A 13,649-nucleotide genomic window follows, 5' to 3' on the forward strand; every position below is an offset into this window, starting at 1 on the left:
AACAATTCTTTTTTTTTGGCAAGAGTTAATAAAATATTTTACAGAGTCATTATTTAAAAGAAAATTGGAAAACAAAAAATTTGAGTTCGTATTTATTTTAAGTTAAAAATTTGTTTTATCAGTCGAAGTATTCAAAGAATTTAAAGTATTCAAAGTGAGTATTGGAAATACAAAATTTCATATTTTACATATCTAAAAAATTTTTAATTATGTAAAATATAAAAAAGTTTTAAAATTGTTTATAACAATAGATATAATGGCTCGCGGCTAAATACTCCTTGAGTGCAAGGAGTTAAGCAGAAATCTTGAAGTCTTTTGTGGTGAATTTGAAATAATGTTTTAATTTTTATTTCTGCAATAAAAACAGTGTCATTTGTGGCTTCAATTTATACGATACAAGGCGATAACTTTATAATAAACCATAATACTTAATGAATTATACTGTGCCTACATATTCTCTCATGCACATAACATTTAACAAGAGCGCATATGCTTTTAATAATGCAAAATTTTAGGATATAGCAAGCAACAAAAAATTCATAAATTTCAATAACTAATATACTTATTACAAAAACTTGAATATTATTCTTCTCACTTCTAGTTTTCTAAATTTATTACATTTTAAAATTAATGTATTTAATTAACTTTTTAAAATTTTTTAAAAATTTATAAAAATTATTTTACATTTAAAAATTTACATTTATGTATGATTAAACTAAAAAAATTATAGAAGACGTTGTACATTTAAGCTGTTTTTTTTTTCTTTTTTGTGGAAGAGAGAAAGACAAAACATAAAGAAAAGGAAAAGAAATAAAATTCTCTCGAGGGGAAATAAATTCTTCACCTGAATCATATGTTAAAAATAATCACATTTTTTTCATTGTAAGAGAAGACTGAATCAATTGAAATAAATCTATAAATAAATTCACGGCATTTTTTAAAATTCTACGCTGCACAAGATACAATTGCAGCACCTACCAAAATTGAACACGGATTTTAAATTTCAGTTTCATGATTGCAAAGTGTACCAACTTTATTCGATGATCACTGTAAGAACTAGAAAAAATGTAGGTGTAGTATCCTACAATACGAAACTACAAATGCATAAATAATTATAATCTAGCTCTTTTAATTTTTTTTTTTTGTAGCTTGAAATGCAAGAAGACAGATTTTTAGAAACTTTTGAATATGTACAGGTGTACATATTTCAACATTTTTTCGTGTTTACGTTATTCATTATACCTATGAATTTGTCAAAAACAATGCTTTATTTCAAATCGACATTATGTTTATGAAAATTCTAAAGTATTGTAAAGCCTTACATTTAGAAAACGAATTAAATTTAGAGAACATTTCAAAACAAAGATTAGATTTCTCATACATTTAGAAATGGAGGCACAATCTTGTTTACTTTTCACTCATAGAGTACAAAAGTTCAATTAAAATGTAAACTGTGTACAAAAGGCCACGTCAAGGAGAAAAATTTATTTTAAGTAAAACTCACAATTTGCACTTATTGTTTACGCTTAGAAATTTAAATTCAATGTTGTTTCTTAATATTTTTAATAGTATATTTTTGTAAATCTAATTCTTTTTTTAAGTTATTTTAATTTCATATGGAAAAGTACATATGCACATATGTATGTATGTGATTTAATCCATAATTACGTGTATATATTATAACGCATAAAAAATCACTATGAAAACCGTAACAACCAACATTGTTTTCTTTTCCTTTTATTCATATTTTTCATTTGATTGAAAAAGAAAGAAAATTAATTTGAATATATACATATATTTAATTTTCTTAAATAACATGTAAAAATAGTTTATTCAAAAAACATTTTACATCATTATTTGATCTGAAATCTACACATATTGATTTTTATATGTGCGTGTACATGAGATAACTACTTTTGTATTAAAAAAAAATTTAAAAGAGAAAAAAAAACTACGCATTATAGGGTTAAATCAAACATGGGGAAAACACAAATAAAAAAGTTCTTTTTTTCACCAACATAAAGTTTTTTTTTTATAATTTTTTCATTCAATTCTCTTTTTTATGATTAAAATTTTATTTTTATGGTTTTTATTTTTTTTACCGATTAGATCGTTTTTCGGGACGTTCACTGGGATTGCGACGAAATCTCTGCAACAGGTTATTGCAACTATCGGATAACAACTGTGTTACGCTAGCTGTAGAACTTCTTATGTAGCGATTTCGCCGTGACGTCGATGCTGGCTGTTGAGTAGTGAATCCGTCTGTTGTTTGCAAAGATGTGGTTGACGACGATGTAGATAATGATGTAGCTATTGAATTTTCTGTTTTTAATTCAGATGTTGAATTATTGCGGTTATTTTTATTATTTGTTTGTGAATTATTATTACTCTTTGAAGACAGTGTTAGTGAAACAGCATCCATAATATAACCGTTCTTATATTATGTTTATATTACGTTTATTTTTAATTTCTTTTCTGTATTTGTTGTCGCAACACTCTGTTTTGCTCAAAATTTCTTTAAATGTATGTCTTTAAGTAAATATGTATACGCGTGTACTTTATTTTCCAATACATTACCGTAATTAAAGAAAAACATAATTTTTAAAAAGTTTTAACACTTGACTTCTGGCAACTGTGTACAATATATGTGAATTTTAATGGTAATAAAAAGTATATGAATAGATAATTTTTGCTTTTCGAATTGGTTTAATATATGTACATACATACATACATACGTAAAAACATATCTATATATATGTATATATTTATATACGGTTGTTTCTATATCATAACTTTAATGAAATTTGCAAAAAAAACTTGTATAATCCGTATCAATTTCTTTTAAACAAAAAAAGACATATATGTATATACAATATGTATATATTTTTATATACATACATACATATGTGTGGGATGTTTGTAGTAGTTCAATGGAGTAACAATGTGCTGAAACTTTCTGAAAGCTAAAGTTAAAAACAAGTTACGAATCATCGAAAACCATATTGCTGAGCCAAAAATATTTTTTTATACATTTCACGTTTTGCTGATAGCTAAATTATTTTAATTAACTTTCAAGTAGACGAAAATTGATCTTTCTTTTATGTACGTATATGTAAACAAGTCGTTAGATGAGAGAATAATTGCAATCGATCAAAAATGCATTAACATTTTATATAAAGTAAGCACAAGGATTGATAATTAATGCAGTATTTACATTTAATTGTTTTCTCAGGTTACCTCAACGTAAACAGATTCTAGATTTTATTTAAAAGAAAATAAAATGCTAATATTTTATGAATTTATAAATTTTTATAAAATTTTACTTGCTTAATATTGATACATAATATGTACGTATATTTAACAACTATTTCAGATTTTCATACTTTGAATAAGGGTATGTGATTACTATATTGAAAGTGTATTTTATTTATAGTAATCCAGTAATGAATAAAAATACATAATACCCTTTATATGACCCTTTCATTGTGCCTATTTTTAATTACAATTGTACTAATAATTTAGGATATTTTTAATGAAAATGAAGCATGTTGAGAATATATGTTGTACTCGGTAATTGGTCAAATTAACATGTTGAACAATATTACCCACAATTTTTACTGGTCGTTTAAATTTTTTTTTTTTCCACCTTCTACTTTTTATTTTTTATACCCAATGATATTTATGTTGTTCTTTGGCGACATATATTTTACCAGTTATTACCATTAATACTTGTGTTTATATTTCTTTATTGTTTTAAATTTATCGTATGAGCCAGGTTTATTTTTGACTTCTAATTGCTCTTATTTATATTTACCATATAAAAGAAATTTTATTTCAGTTCAGTTGTTGAGAAACATGTTTATATATATATATATATATATATATATATATATATATATATATATATATATATATATATATATATATATATATATACGTATATTATGTACATGCATATGTATGTATATGTATATATGAATACATTGAATTATTTGCCAGAATCGTTTTTAATGTCAAATTTATTCTCCTATTTTTAATCTTAATTATATGTGTGCATATACTTATATCATTTCCGAAAATGAAAAAAGCAAAAAACCAAACTATGTAAGTAGCTATGTAGACACAATTTCTATAATTTTATTTTTCACAGTTTCATTTTTGTATTGTATAAAAAAAACTTAAAATAAATAGGTAAACAAAAATAGAAATTTAAACGTTTTGGTGGCAGATTTTTCCACTAAAAGAAAGAACCTACAGTAAAGTTTTTTTTAATAAAGGAAAAATTACGTCAAGAAAATTATAATTATGTCACTTTACGAGCAAAAAATATCAGAAACAATATTAATGCAAATTCTGGATTAACATTTTATTAACTAACGACTCACTTTTTCAATACACGTTAAAATTGAAAATTCATTTCATATCTCACTTAAAAAATATTTCACTTCTTTACATTGAAAATTCTTACAAATTTTTTTATGCTAACTCTTACAAAAACTATCTGTTTTATAAGCACCTTCATTACATTTTACTTAGTATTTTTATTATATTGAAAAACTCTAATAAAAAAGATAAATCAAGATTTTCAGGAATTTTGATTTTATTTTTGATTATAAATTTTTCTTATTTAGAAAGATAAATACACGCGTGTATTTAGATTTAAAAATAAAAATGAAAAGTTTAAAGCAATGATATTTTTATTTATTTTTCTATATTCGAATTTCTGAGCACTAAACACAATGAATATATTTTCATGGGTATGTATGTGTCAAATTTGTTAAAAAGTAAACTATGAAAATGTGTAATTATATTTTAACTAGCACGTAAATTTTTTGCAAGACTTATGAATTCAACCTACACTTTATATATTAAATAATATAAAAAAACTAATATAAAACTTTTTTTTGTGCAGGGAAAAGTTGTATTATATTCGCATCAGTTTTCGAAAATTCGAAATCAGAATGTTATATTTTTGATATTTTGCTTTGATTTAATAAAAATTTTTGTTATTAATTTTTTTTTTTTATTTTTTTTGCAAAGTTTTACCATCTCTAATTTTCTCTGCACGTTTACAATTATTTTTATTTACTTAGCGTTTTAATAAAGCTTTTTAAGCTTTTGTGTGTATTCATGTATGCGTGTATGTGCTCAGCCGTTACCACTGATAACAACCCATTTTTATATTTGTGATACCTGCACAATGTTTCGGATTTTTTTTTTTTAAATTATAAATTTTGTTGTAGAAACTAGAGGTAAGCTATCACAGCTCGAGAATTAAAAATAAAGGGATATTGCGTGAAATTTTTGAAATATTTCATTTGAAGTTGTTGTTTTTAAAAGAGCTGACATTTGAAGATTTTGATTTATCGAACGTGCTTTATATCAAGATCTAAGTTAGGGCTAAATTTTCCTAAGAACCTTAAAAACCATAAACCATCCTTAGATTGCAGTTTACATAACCATATAGAGCAAAGGTTTCTTTCAATAATTCCAAAAATTCTTTAACTTTCGTTTAAATTCTTTAAATTTTAACTATTAACTTAAAAACATTATGAAATGACAAATCTTGACCTTAAAATTGTACTAATACAAGAATTTTTGAAGCTATTTTATGTTTAAAGTATTCCATATTTCTTATCTGAACAACAGTCACACCAGTTCATAACAATTCGCAAAGGAAATAACAGCAGCACTTGCCGAGAAATGGGAGCGAAAAGAGTTAATGATCAGATATTCAGATCTTTATTTTCTCGATAAATTGAACTTGGAGAGCTTAAAATAGATTTATAAAGCAACATATATAATATTTATGTATGCATTTTATATTAATGCGATAAGTATGTACATACACGCATGCACAATAGTATGTGTATCACCCATGCCAGAATTTATTCTTTTTTTTATTTATTCTTACTTAATATAAATAAATAAAAGACCTTTACACACTTATAACGTAATTCTATTTACTTTGTTGCAAAAATATCAAAATTTTTATAAAAAGTATGAAATAGCCCGCATACATATAAATTTTAAACATCACCTCATTAGTTCAAGGCATGACATTGTGAGAGTAAAAAGTTCATAAAATTTTATTTCATATGAAAAAGTGGATTTAAAAACAGCATTCATTATCTTTTTTAGTTTAAAATTAATTCCATGGTTTAGAAGTTAAAACAAAAATAAATTGACCTGATAGATATAAGATAATCTTCCCAAATTTATAGTAATATAACCAAAATAAAATTTAAATTTTGGAATGAATATTTCTCTTTCCGCCTTCAGATAAAGCTTGCAAGACCATGCCAGCAAAATTGTCAATGTTAAATCTTAAAGTCAAAAGCAAAAGAGAAAAAAAGAATTTTGAAATTTTTTCAAAGTTATTAGAACTAGTTAAAACAATAAGTATACATACTTATGTATACAAACATACCACTTAAATGCATTTGTATGTTTTTGCTCTGCCAGTTATTAAAAAATACATTTATAAATTATTTGTGATTATGTGATGCGCATACATTTTTATATAAGATAAACAAAAATTCACATATCACATTCAAAAATATTTTCTCTCAATAGTTAAGTGTAACAATTATTATAAAACAAAAACAACTCCTTTTTGCTTAAGAGAGAACTTTTAAGCAAAAACATTCATGAACTCTAAAAATACTTATAGAGTTTATAGATGATAAGATTAGTTGTACTGCACACCAGCTAGACATAGAATAAATTCTCACCATGAAAAAAGAAACGATTATTAATATTCAGCAATCGACTTATTAATTTTGGCAATATTAAAATCATCTATAAATAGAATGTGTGGAACAAAAATCAGCTTGCTCTTGTTTTGTCTTTACTGTCAAATTCAAAAGTTTCTGGCTGTTTTATTTAGCAAGAAAAAATATTTAAATGAGAAAACACACAGTATACATACTTATGTATACGAGTATGCATACACACCGAGTGTTTGTTTAGACTTTAAAAGAAACATGTACATTGTGTATTTTTTAACTAGACAAAAGCATTGCCGTCGTGTCCCCCAGTTCATCTGTCAAAATAAGAAATTCAAGATGTGTTATTGGCAATAACACATCTTGAATTTCTTATTTTAATGAAATGGAAAACTGTACATAGAAATTTTGCTTTACTAAACTTTAAAAATTATTAAAAACTAATAATTTTACAAAAATTATTAAAAACAATTCTTCTACCTTGTTTGAATTTATTATAAATTTGAAAAGGAATTTATGTTCACTTTATAAATATTTGAGTTCTCTTACAGCATTACTTTAGAACTTTATTAACAAAAAATTTTTCAATTGTTGAAATTTTTCCGAAATATAATTTTTTCTTTATGTATGTGAATATTTAGGATTTCATATAAGTACCTAAAAAAAAATTTATTAACAAATTTGTCCGCGTTAACTAAAAGTGCCTACTTATAAAAAAAATTTTAAACAAATGGCTTGATAGACCTTTCGCACAAAGCTGATCACCAGCTCCACCGTTTGACAACCGAGTGCTTTTAGAAACACAATTTTTAAATGCAAAAAAAAACGAAATAATTACTAATTAAAACAATCTAGTTTTATCTGAAATTATTTAGCTGATAAAACTGGACCATAATTTAAAAGTAAAGTTATCAATTGCTTTGATTTGACCAATTTTTTGACATTCTTAAAATTTTACACGTATATTCAAACATATACATACATATAGTATTCAAAGTTTTAACTGCTGTCAGATTTTGGACAACATTCTTAGAAATTAATGACACCCCAAAACTGTTTCAAAAATGTAAAAATAAACTACAATTACTTTTTAATATTTCAAAAATTCCTCAAACATCTTCATCTACATTTTTTATACATTTTTGTCCTCTAATGTACTATATAGAAGAAAATAACATGTTTACTGCACTATCATAAAAAAAAATATTAAATAAAAAAATATTAAAACCATAACATATAAAAGAAATGAGTTTTTGCGATAGTCACAAAACATCCAAATTTTCTTAATTAAGTCATCTGAGAAGTCATTACCAACTTATAATTTTTACAAACTGTATTTTTTTCTCATTATTCAAATTATTAATTAAAATTATTCAACAGTTGCATATTGCGTTTCCATACTTAAATAGCGCAAATTTTTCCAGGTATACTTACTTGAATTGAATAATAATTCATTTTTCTTTTTTTTAAGTATTATGTAAGAATTTCTATTTTAGTTATTCTATATTATTTAAAATTTGCAATGAGCGAAATTTACACACAAAAAAATAAATAAATACAAGAATTATTATAAAAAATCCCAAATTTGCACAACTCAACAGCAAAACCACAGCAAGCATTTAAAGCAAAACTTTAATTAAAATTAATAAAGTATTTTCTACCTCATAAAAAATTTCGATATTAGATGATTTAGTTAAATTATTACACGCGGACGACAATGATGACATACTTTGACCAACATAACACATAGATGAAGATTGAGACAGAGGATTCACCAATTTTTGATTATTTGAGTTATTTAATTTATACTGTGGTTGTGGTCCAGGCCCTTGATATTGAATATTATTGAACATGACCCCTTTTTCGGTATTGTTTGTTAAGTTTCCTGTCATATGGGTGGCTGATTGTGTTTTGAATATTTGTTGAGGAGGTGCCTGTTGTTGTGGTAATTGTACCGGTTGTTGATGAAACATTTGTTGTAATTGTTGGCTTTTGGGACTACTCATAGAGGTGCCTGACATATCAAATTCAGGTACCCTATTTTTAGTTAATTGCTTATTTGAAAAACTTCGCGTTACTTGAAACGGAACTTGCTGATTTCTATTGCTATAAGTTTGATGTTGATGAGACTTATGACATTGAATATTGGAAGAATTTGATATTTTGTGTGGGTGTATTTGAGAGTTCTGTTGTTGGTGTTGTTTTTGGTAATATAGTGGATCAAATGCCTTTAATACATCAGTTCGGACATTTTCATCAATGTAATCACTGTTACTGAGGCTTTTGTTATTTAATGGGACATATTGATTTGTGTTAATATTAGTATCACAATTTGTTAACGGTTGAAATCCAAGCTTTGGAGATACAGTTATATTACTAGTATTATCCTTGTGATTGTTTAAGCAAAGTTCTTGGTTAGCCGATATTGAAGTATTCAAAATTGATGGCGACTCTATTAAATTTCCAATTCTGTTATTAAAATTAATAAGTCCATTATTTTGATCGCTTTGTTTATTTGAATTAGTTTTTACTGTCACATATTGTGATTGAGCATGCTGCATTAAATTTTCTTTATTAAGATAATTATTGCGTTTATCATCCACATCAAAGCTATTTATACCATTATTTTTCGCGTTTTTGCAGTAGTCAATGTTATTACTATTATTATTAAGTAATGGTAAAAAATGCTGCTTAATGTTTTGATTTTCGCAGCCTGGTGTTGATGCAATTTGATTACGATGGTCATTATAATTAATTGGCTCTTTGTTTGAGTTGCATTTAAAAGTTGAAAGATTTTGTTGTTCTATTACATCGTTATCATATTTAATTTCACTAACACTTTTTACATGGTTTTTGCTACAATTAAAAGAACTCCAACCTGGCAATGGTTTTTTCAATATTTGCATTTGCTGTTGATACGACGAAGGTTTATCAAAAATTGGTGTAAATGATTGAACATCAGACGTACTATTCGATTTTGTAATTGGGTAAGCAGCTTTCGTGTATGATGGTGAATTTTGTTGATGTTGATTAGTGTGAGTTAAATTTCCACAACATCCACTTTCAATAACAAATTTTTTAGATTGCTTTTGCTGAATTGTTGTAGGAGTTGCTAAATGCGTAGTTGGAGCATAGATATGTGTTTTAGGTACGTTTATGCCTACGGCAGATTTTCCAGAAGTTACTTTCAAAATATCATTCAAACATTTTTCAACATTATTATCACCTTGTCTTTTGAATGTTATCACATCACTTTTTGTACGTTGTAAATTATTTATTTTTGGTTCAAAAACTTGTTGATGATTTTTATCTGGATTAACACAATGACTAACCTGATCTTTATACTGAAAATTTTCATTGCAAGAGTTTGCATTTGTTTGTCCAGGTAAATGTACTTTTACTGAAGGTTGAAGTAGTTCAGAACTTTGAGGTATTGTTGGTTTGTATATTGATCCGGCATAAGATGATAAATTTTGCTTCGAAGCTGATTTAGCGAGCCCAAATTGCTGGTATATTGGCTTCTTTATTTGGTTAAGGTCAGATAAATTTTTTATTGATTTAGTTACCGGTTTTGACGACAATGAATTTATATGATCTTGATTTTGTAACGATTGTAATTTAGAAAATGGTTTATATTGATTTGAGTTTTCAAGAACACAGGACGCTGAGCTACTTTTCAATAAACCTCTACCAAAATAACTTTCACCCAAATTAGGTTTTGTGTTTTCAACATTTGTTTCAATTAACTGAAAGTTTTTATTTTTATTGTGCTGTTCCGAAAATTTTTGAGTATTTGAAATAGATTGAATGTTTTGGGATTGTTGATTGGTAGATTTGGGTATTTGCATAAAATCTTGCTGAAAGAACTTTTCCCTTTCTACTTGAATTTTGCTTCTTTGGGTTGATATCGAATGTTCTGGTTGAGAAGGTAGCTGAGGCATTTGTATTTGATTTCCTTGCGCGGGATACATTAAACTGTTGTTTAAAGTAGTTGGAACACTTGCTAAAGAAACGCTTTTATTTAAATTCGTATTTAGCAATCCCGGTATTTTGTCTACTCCTGGAACAGATTCTTTTATTTCCGTACCGTTTGGTCCATTCATTTCTCTAAAACCTCTAATATGAGAACCGTCAATATCATTTTGAGTCATAGATCCCTTTTGAAAACTATTTGAGATTTGAGTTGTGAGATTGTTAGGAAGTGACCTTGGTTGGTCGTTAACAATTATATTGTATAACTCTTCTTTGCTTGTAGCTTGCTGTATGCGGTTATCAATATGCGATAAAGACAGATTTTTCTGCAATTTAAATGGTTTTAAAGTATTTTCTTGTCTTGCTCTTGGTATGACAGGAGCGAAAGCCCCTTGGCCCTCAATACTTTTAAAAACTGGTATCTTACTTTCTTCTACAGATGGCGAAAATTCATTTTTCAAGTTCGTATTTTGCTGAGTATTACCGGATACAATTTTATTGTAATTCCATTTAAAAGAATTGCTTCGCGATAAATTGGCTGAATTTTTTTCATTCCAAAAGTCACTCATTATTTGTTTACCACGTAATAAACATGAATTTGACGAGCTTTTTTTTAACGGCTGTTGTTGTTGCTGGTGCATAGAATTTTCTCTTTCGTTAAACGGCTGAGTTCTTTGTTGTAGTAAAAAGTTACCTATTTCCGGATGGTCAAATGCATTTTTGTTAGAACTGTTTATAACGCTGGAACTCGAAATGCTTCGTGATAATTTTGAATTTGATTGTGGTTTCTGAGTTTCAAGATGTACATCAATAGTTTCCGTACTATTATTTTTAAAAGGTTTATTACTAGCAGCAAGTTTTTTTGTCAATTGCGAGAATATTGATGGATAGGCTGTACGATAAACAGGCTCATTATTAATGTTATTACTGTTATTTTTACTGCAATCTTTATTTTCTGGTTTACTACTATTAATTTTATAATTTTTTGGAACTGGTTGCTGCTGAAAAAATAATGAATTTGATATTCCAGTGACTGGCAGCTGCCTTTCCGGTTGTTGATGCTGTTGATGGAATGACTGCAATAAAGAAAATTGAGTATCGTCATTCTTATTTGATGTACCACGATTTAGAACACTTTGAAGAGAACAAGATTTGGAAAGGGGTAATTTTCTACATGAATTTTGTTGCTGTTGAGCAGCCGCAGCTTGCTGTAATTGAATATCCTTGTTTATACTCTGTATCTCATCATACAGTTCTTCGCAATTTTTGAACTCTTTATTAATTTTTTTATTTAACTCGCTATAATCAGGTAGACTTTTTAAGTAATTTGTCATTTTTTCAATTTCAGAGTCGTATAAGTCGTTTTCATTTTGTTTCTCATTATTTTTTCCGCTTAATTTTTTAACTCCACAATTATCGTATATTAAGCATGTTGGGGAACTAGTTGAACATGTTGTCGTTAGTGGAAATTCTGTACTAACATTAGTTGTACTAGAAGATGTGGCGGCACGACACTGAATTGGAGAAAGTGGGATTCGATTTTGTTGCAGTAATTTTTCTATTTCCATTATATCGGGTGGTTTAGGTGATGGTAAAGAACTACTTAATACTTTCATTGACTGTGTATTCAACGTTTTTGACGAATTTTCTTCTGCAGGAAAGCACTTGTTAGGTGGGTTGTGTCTCCTCGCTGATTTGTAATTTACATCAGATTTATTTATTGCTTCACTGGTGTTTAATGTTAAATTGTTTTGATTAATAATTTTGGAAAGTAATTTTTGCTTTGCTTTTGGACTAGATTTAGCATTTTTTGTGTAATCGATATGATAATTTGATAGACTAAATGCAGCGTCTTTGGAAATTGATTCTGATATAGTATTTTGAGTTTCATTATTTACAGGAGATGAACATGATGACGAGTCCGATGATAATGACAAACTTGAACTTGGTGAGATCATTCTCGTTTTGCGTGTGAAATTAATTGGAATATTTTTAATATCTGGTTTACGATTAGATGATTTTGATTCTGTGTCGAAATTCTCATTAGCTATTTTCAAATAAGAATTGGAACTAACATGTTTAGTTTCATAAGAGGTTTTTGAATTTGTTATAATATTATCACTTAAATTTTTTTTTTGTTCATAAACTTTGTTGTTTACAGCAAGACTTTTATCTATAGGTGATGAATTGGAAGAGAATTCCCCTGACAAATTTGCCAATATATGAGATCTTATTGACTTTCCGGCGTTTTTATTATCGTCAATACTCCTACTTAAGTTTTCCGAAGAGAGATAATTTAATTTAAAATTCTGCAAAATTATTTTTTTTAATCAAAAGAAAAAAGTTAAAAATGCATACATACACAATATAAAAGGTAAATAAATATGTATTTTTCATTTCAGAAGTAAATGTAATAATGTCTTAAAACTTATATATATATATATATAAATATATATATATATATATATAAATGATGTTAGATGGATAGGATGATCAATAAAGCAGAACATATATTATCATTTAAATAAGTAAATTTTAAAGATAAATTAGTGCTTAAATTTAATTTATGAAATTGTGGAACAATAAAAATAAAACACTGACTGATGAAAAGTTAAAAGGACATTATGTGTAAGTTTCACTAAGAATATTTAAGACTATTTTATTTTTTTTTCATTCAATAACAGAAAACAAATCGAGCGAAAACAAAATTAATTTTACTAAAGAATTATAACCAACTCGAAGTTTTGAAAATATTTAAAGAATTATATATGAATATCGAAAAATTTATATCGAATTATATATGAATATCGAAAAGCTATATTTTCAATGAAATTTAACTAAGTATCTTTATAGTCTCTTTAATTACATATTGAAATGAAGGAAAACTAATATAACTTGACTAAAAACTAGACAACATTAATTACTTTAGTATACAATACTAAATCATCT

General features: G+C 26.4%; 1 protein-coding gene across 1 annotated transcript in view; it reads right to left on the reverse strand.

The window, feature by feature from the left end:
* The window catches only part of LOC129611917 (serine-rich adhesin for platelets), a 30,459-nt gene that overhangs the window by 14,647 nt on the left and 2,163 nt on the right, over positions 1 to 13,649 (reverse strand). Inside the window, exons 2-3 of the mRNA XM_055525340.1 lie at positions 8,390 to 13,009; positions 2,103 to 2,440 (exon numbers count right to left, since the gene is read on the reverse strand). Coding sequence (XP_055381315.1) covers positions 2,103 to 2,440; positions 8,390 to 13,009 — 4,958 coding nt within the window. The remainder of the gene's footprint in view (positions 1 to 2,102; positions 2,441 to 8,389; positions 13,010 to 13,649) is intronic.

This window comes from Condylostylus longicornis, unplaced genomic scaffold (assembly GCF_029603195.1).
Source record: "Condylostylus longicornis isolate FDR11 unplaced genomic scaffold, ASM2960319v2 ptg000055l, whole genome shotgun sequence".
Lineage (NCBI taxonomy): Eukaryota > Metazoa > Arthropoda > Insecta > Diptera > Dolichopodidae > Condylostylus > Condylostylus longicornis.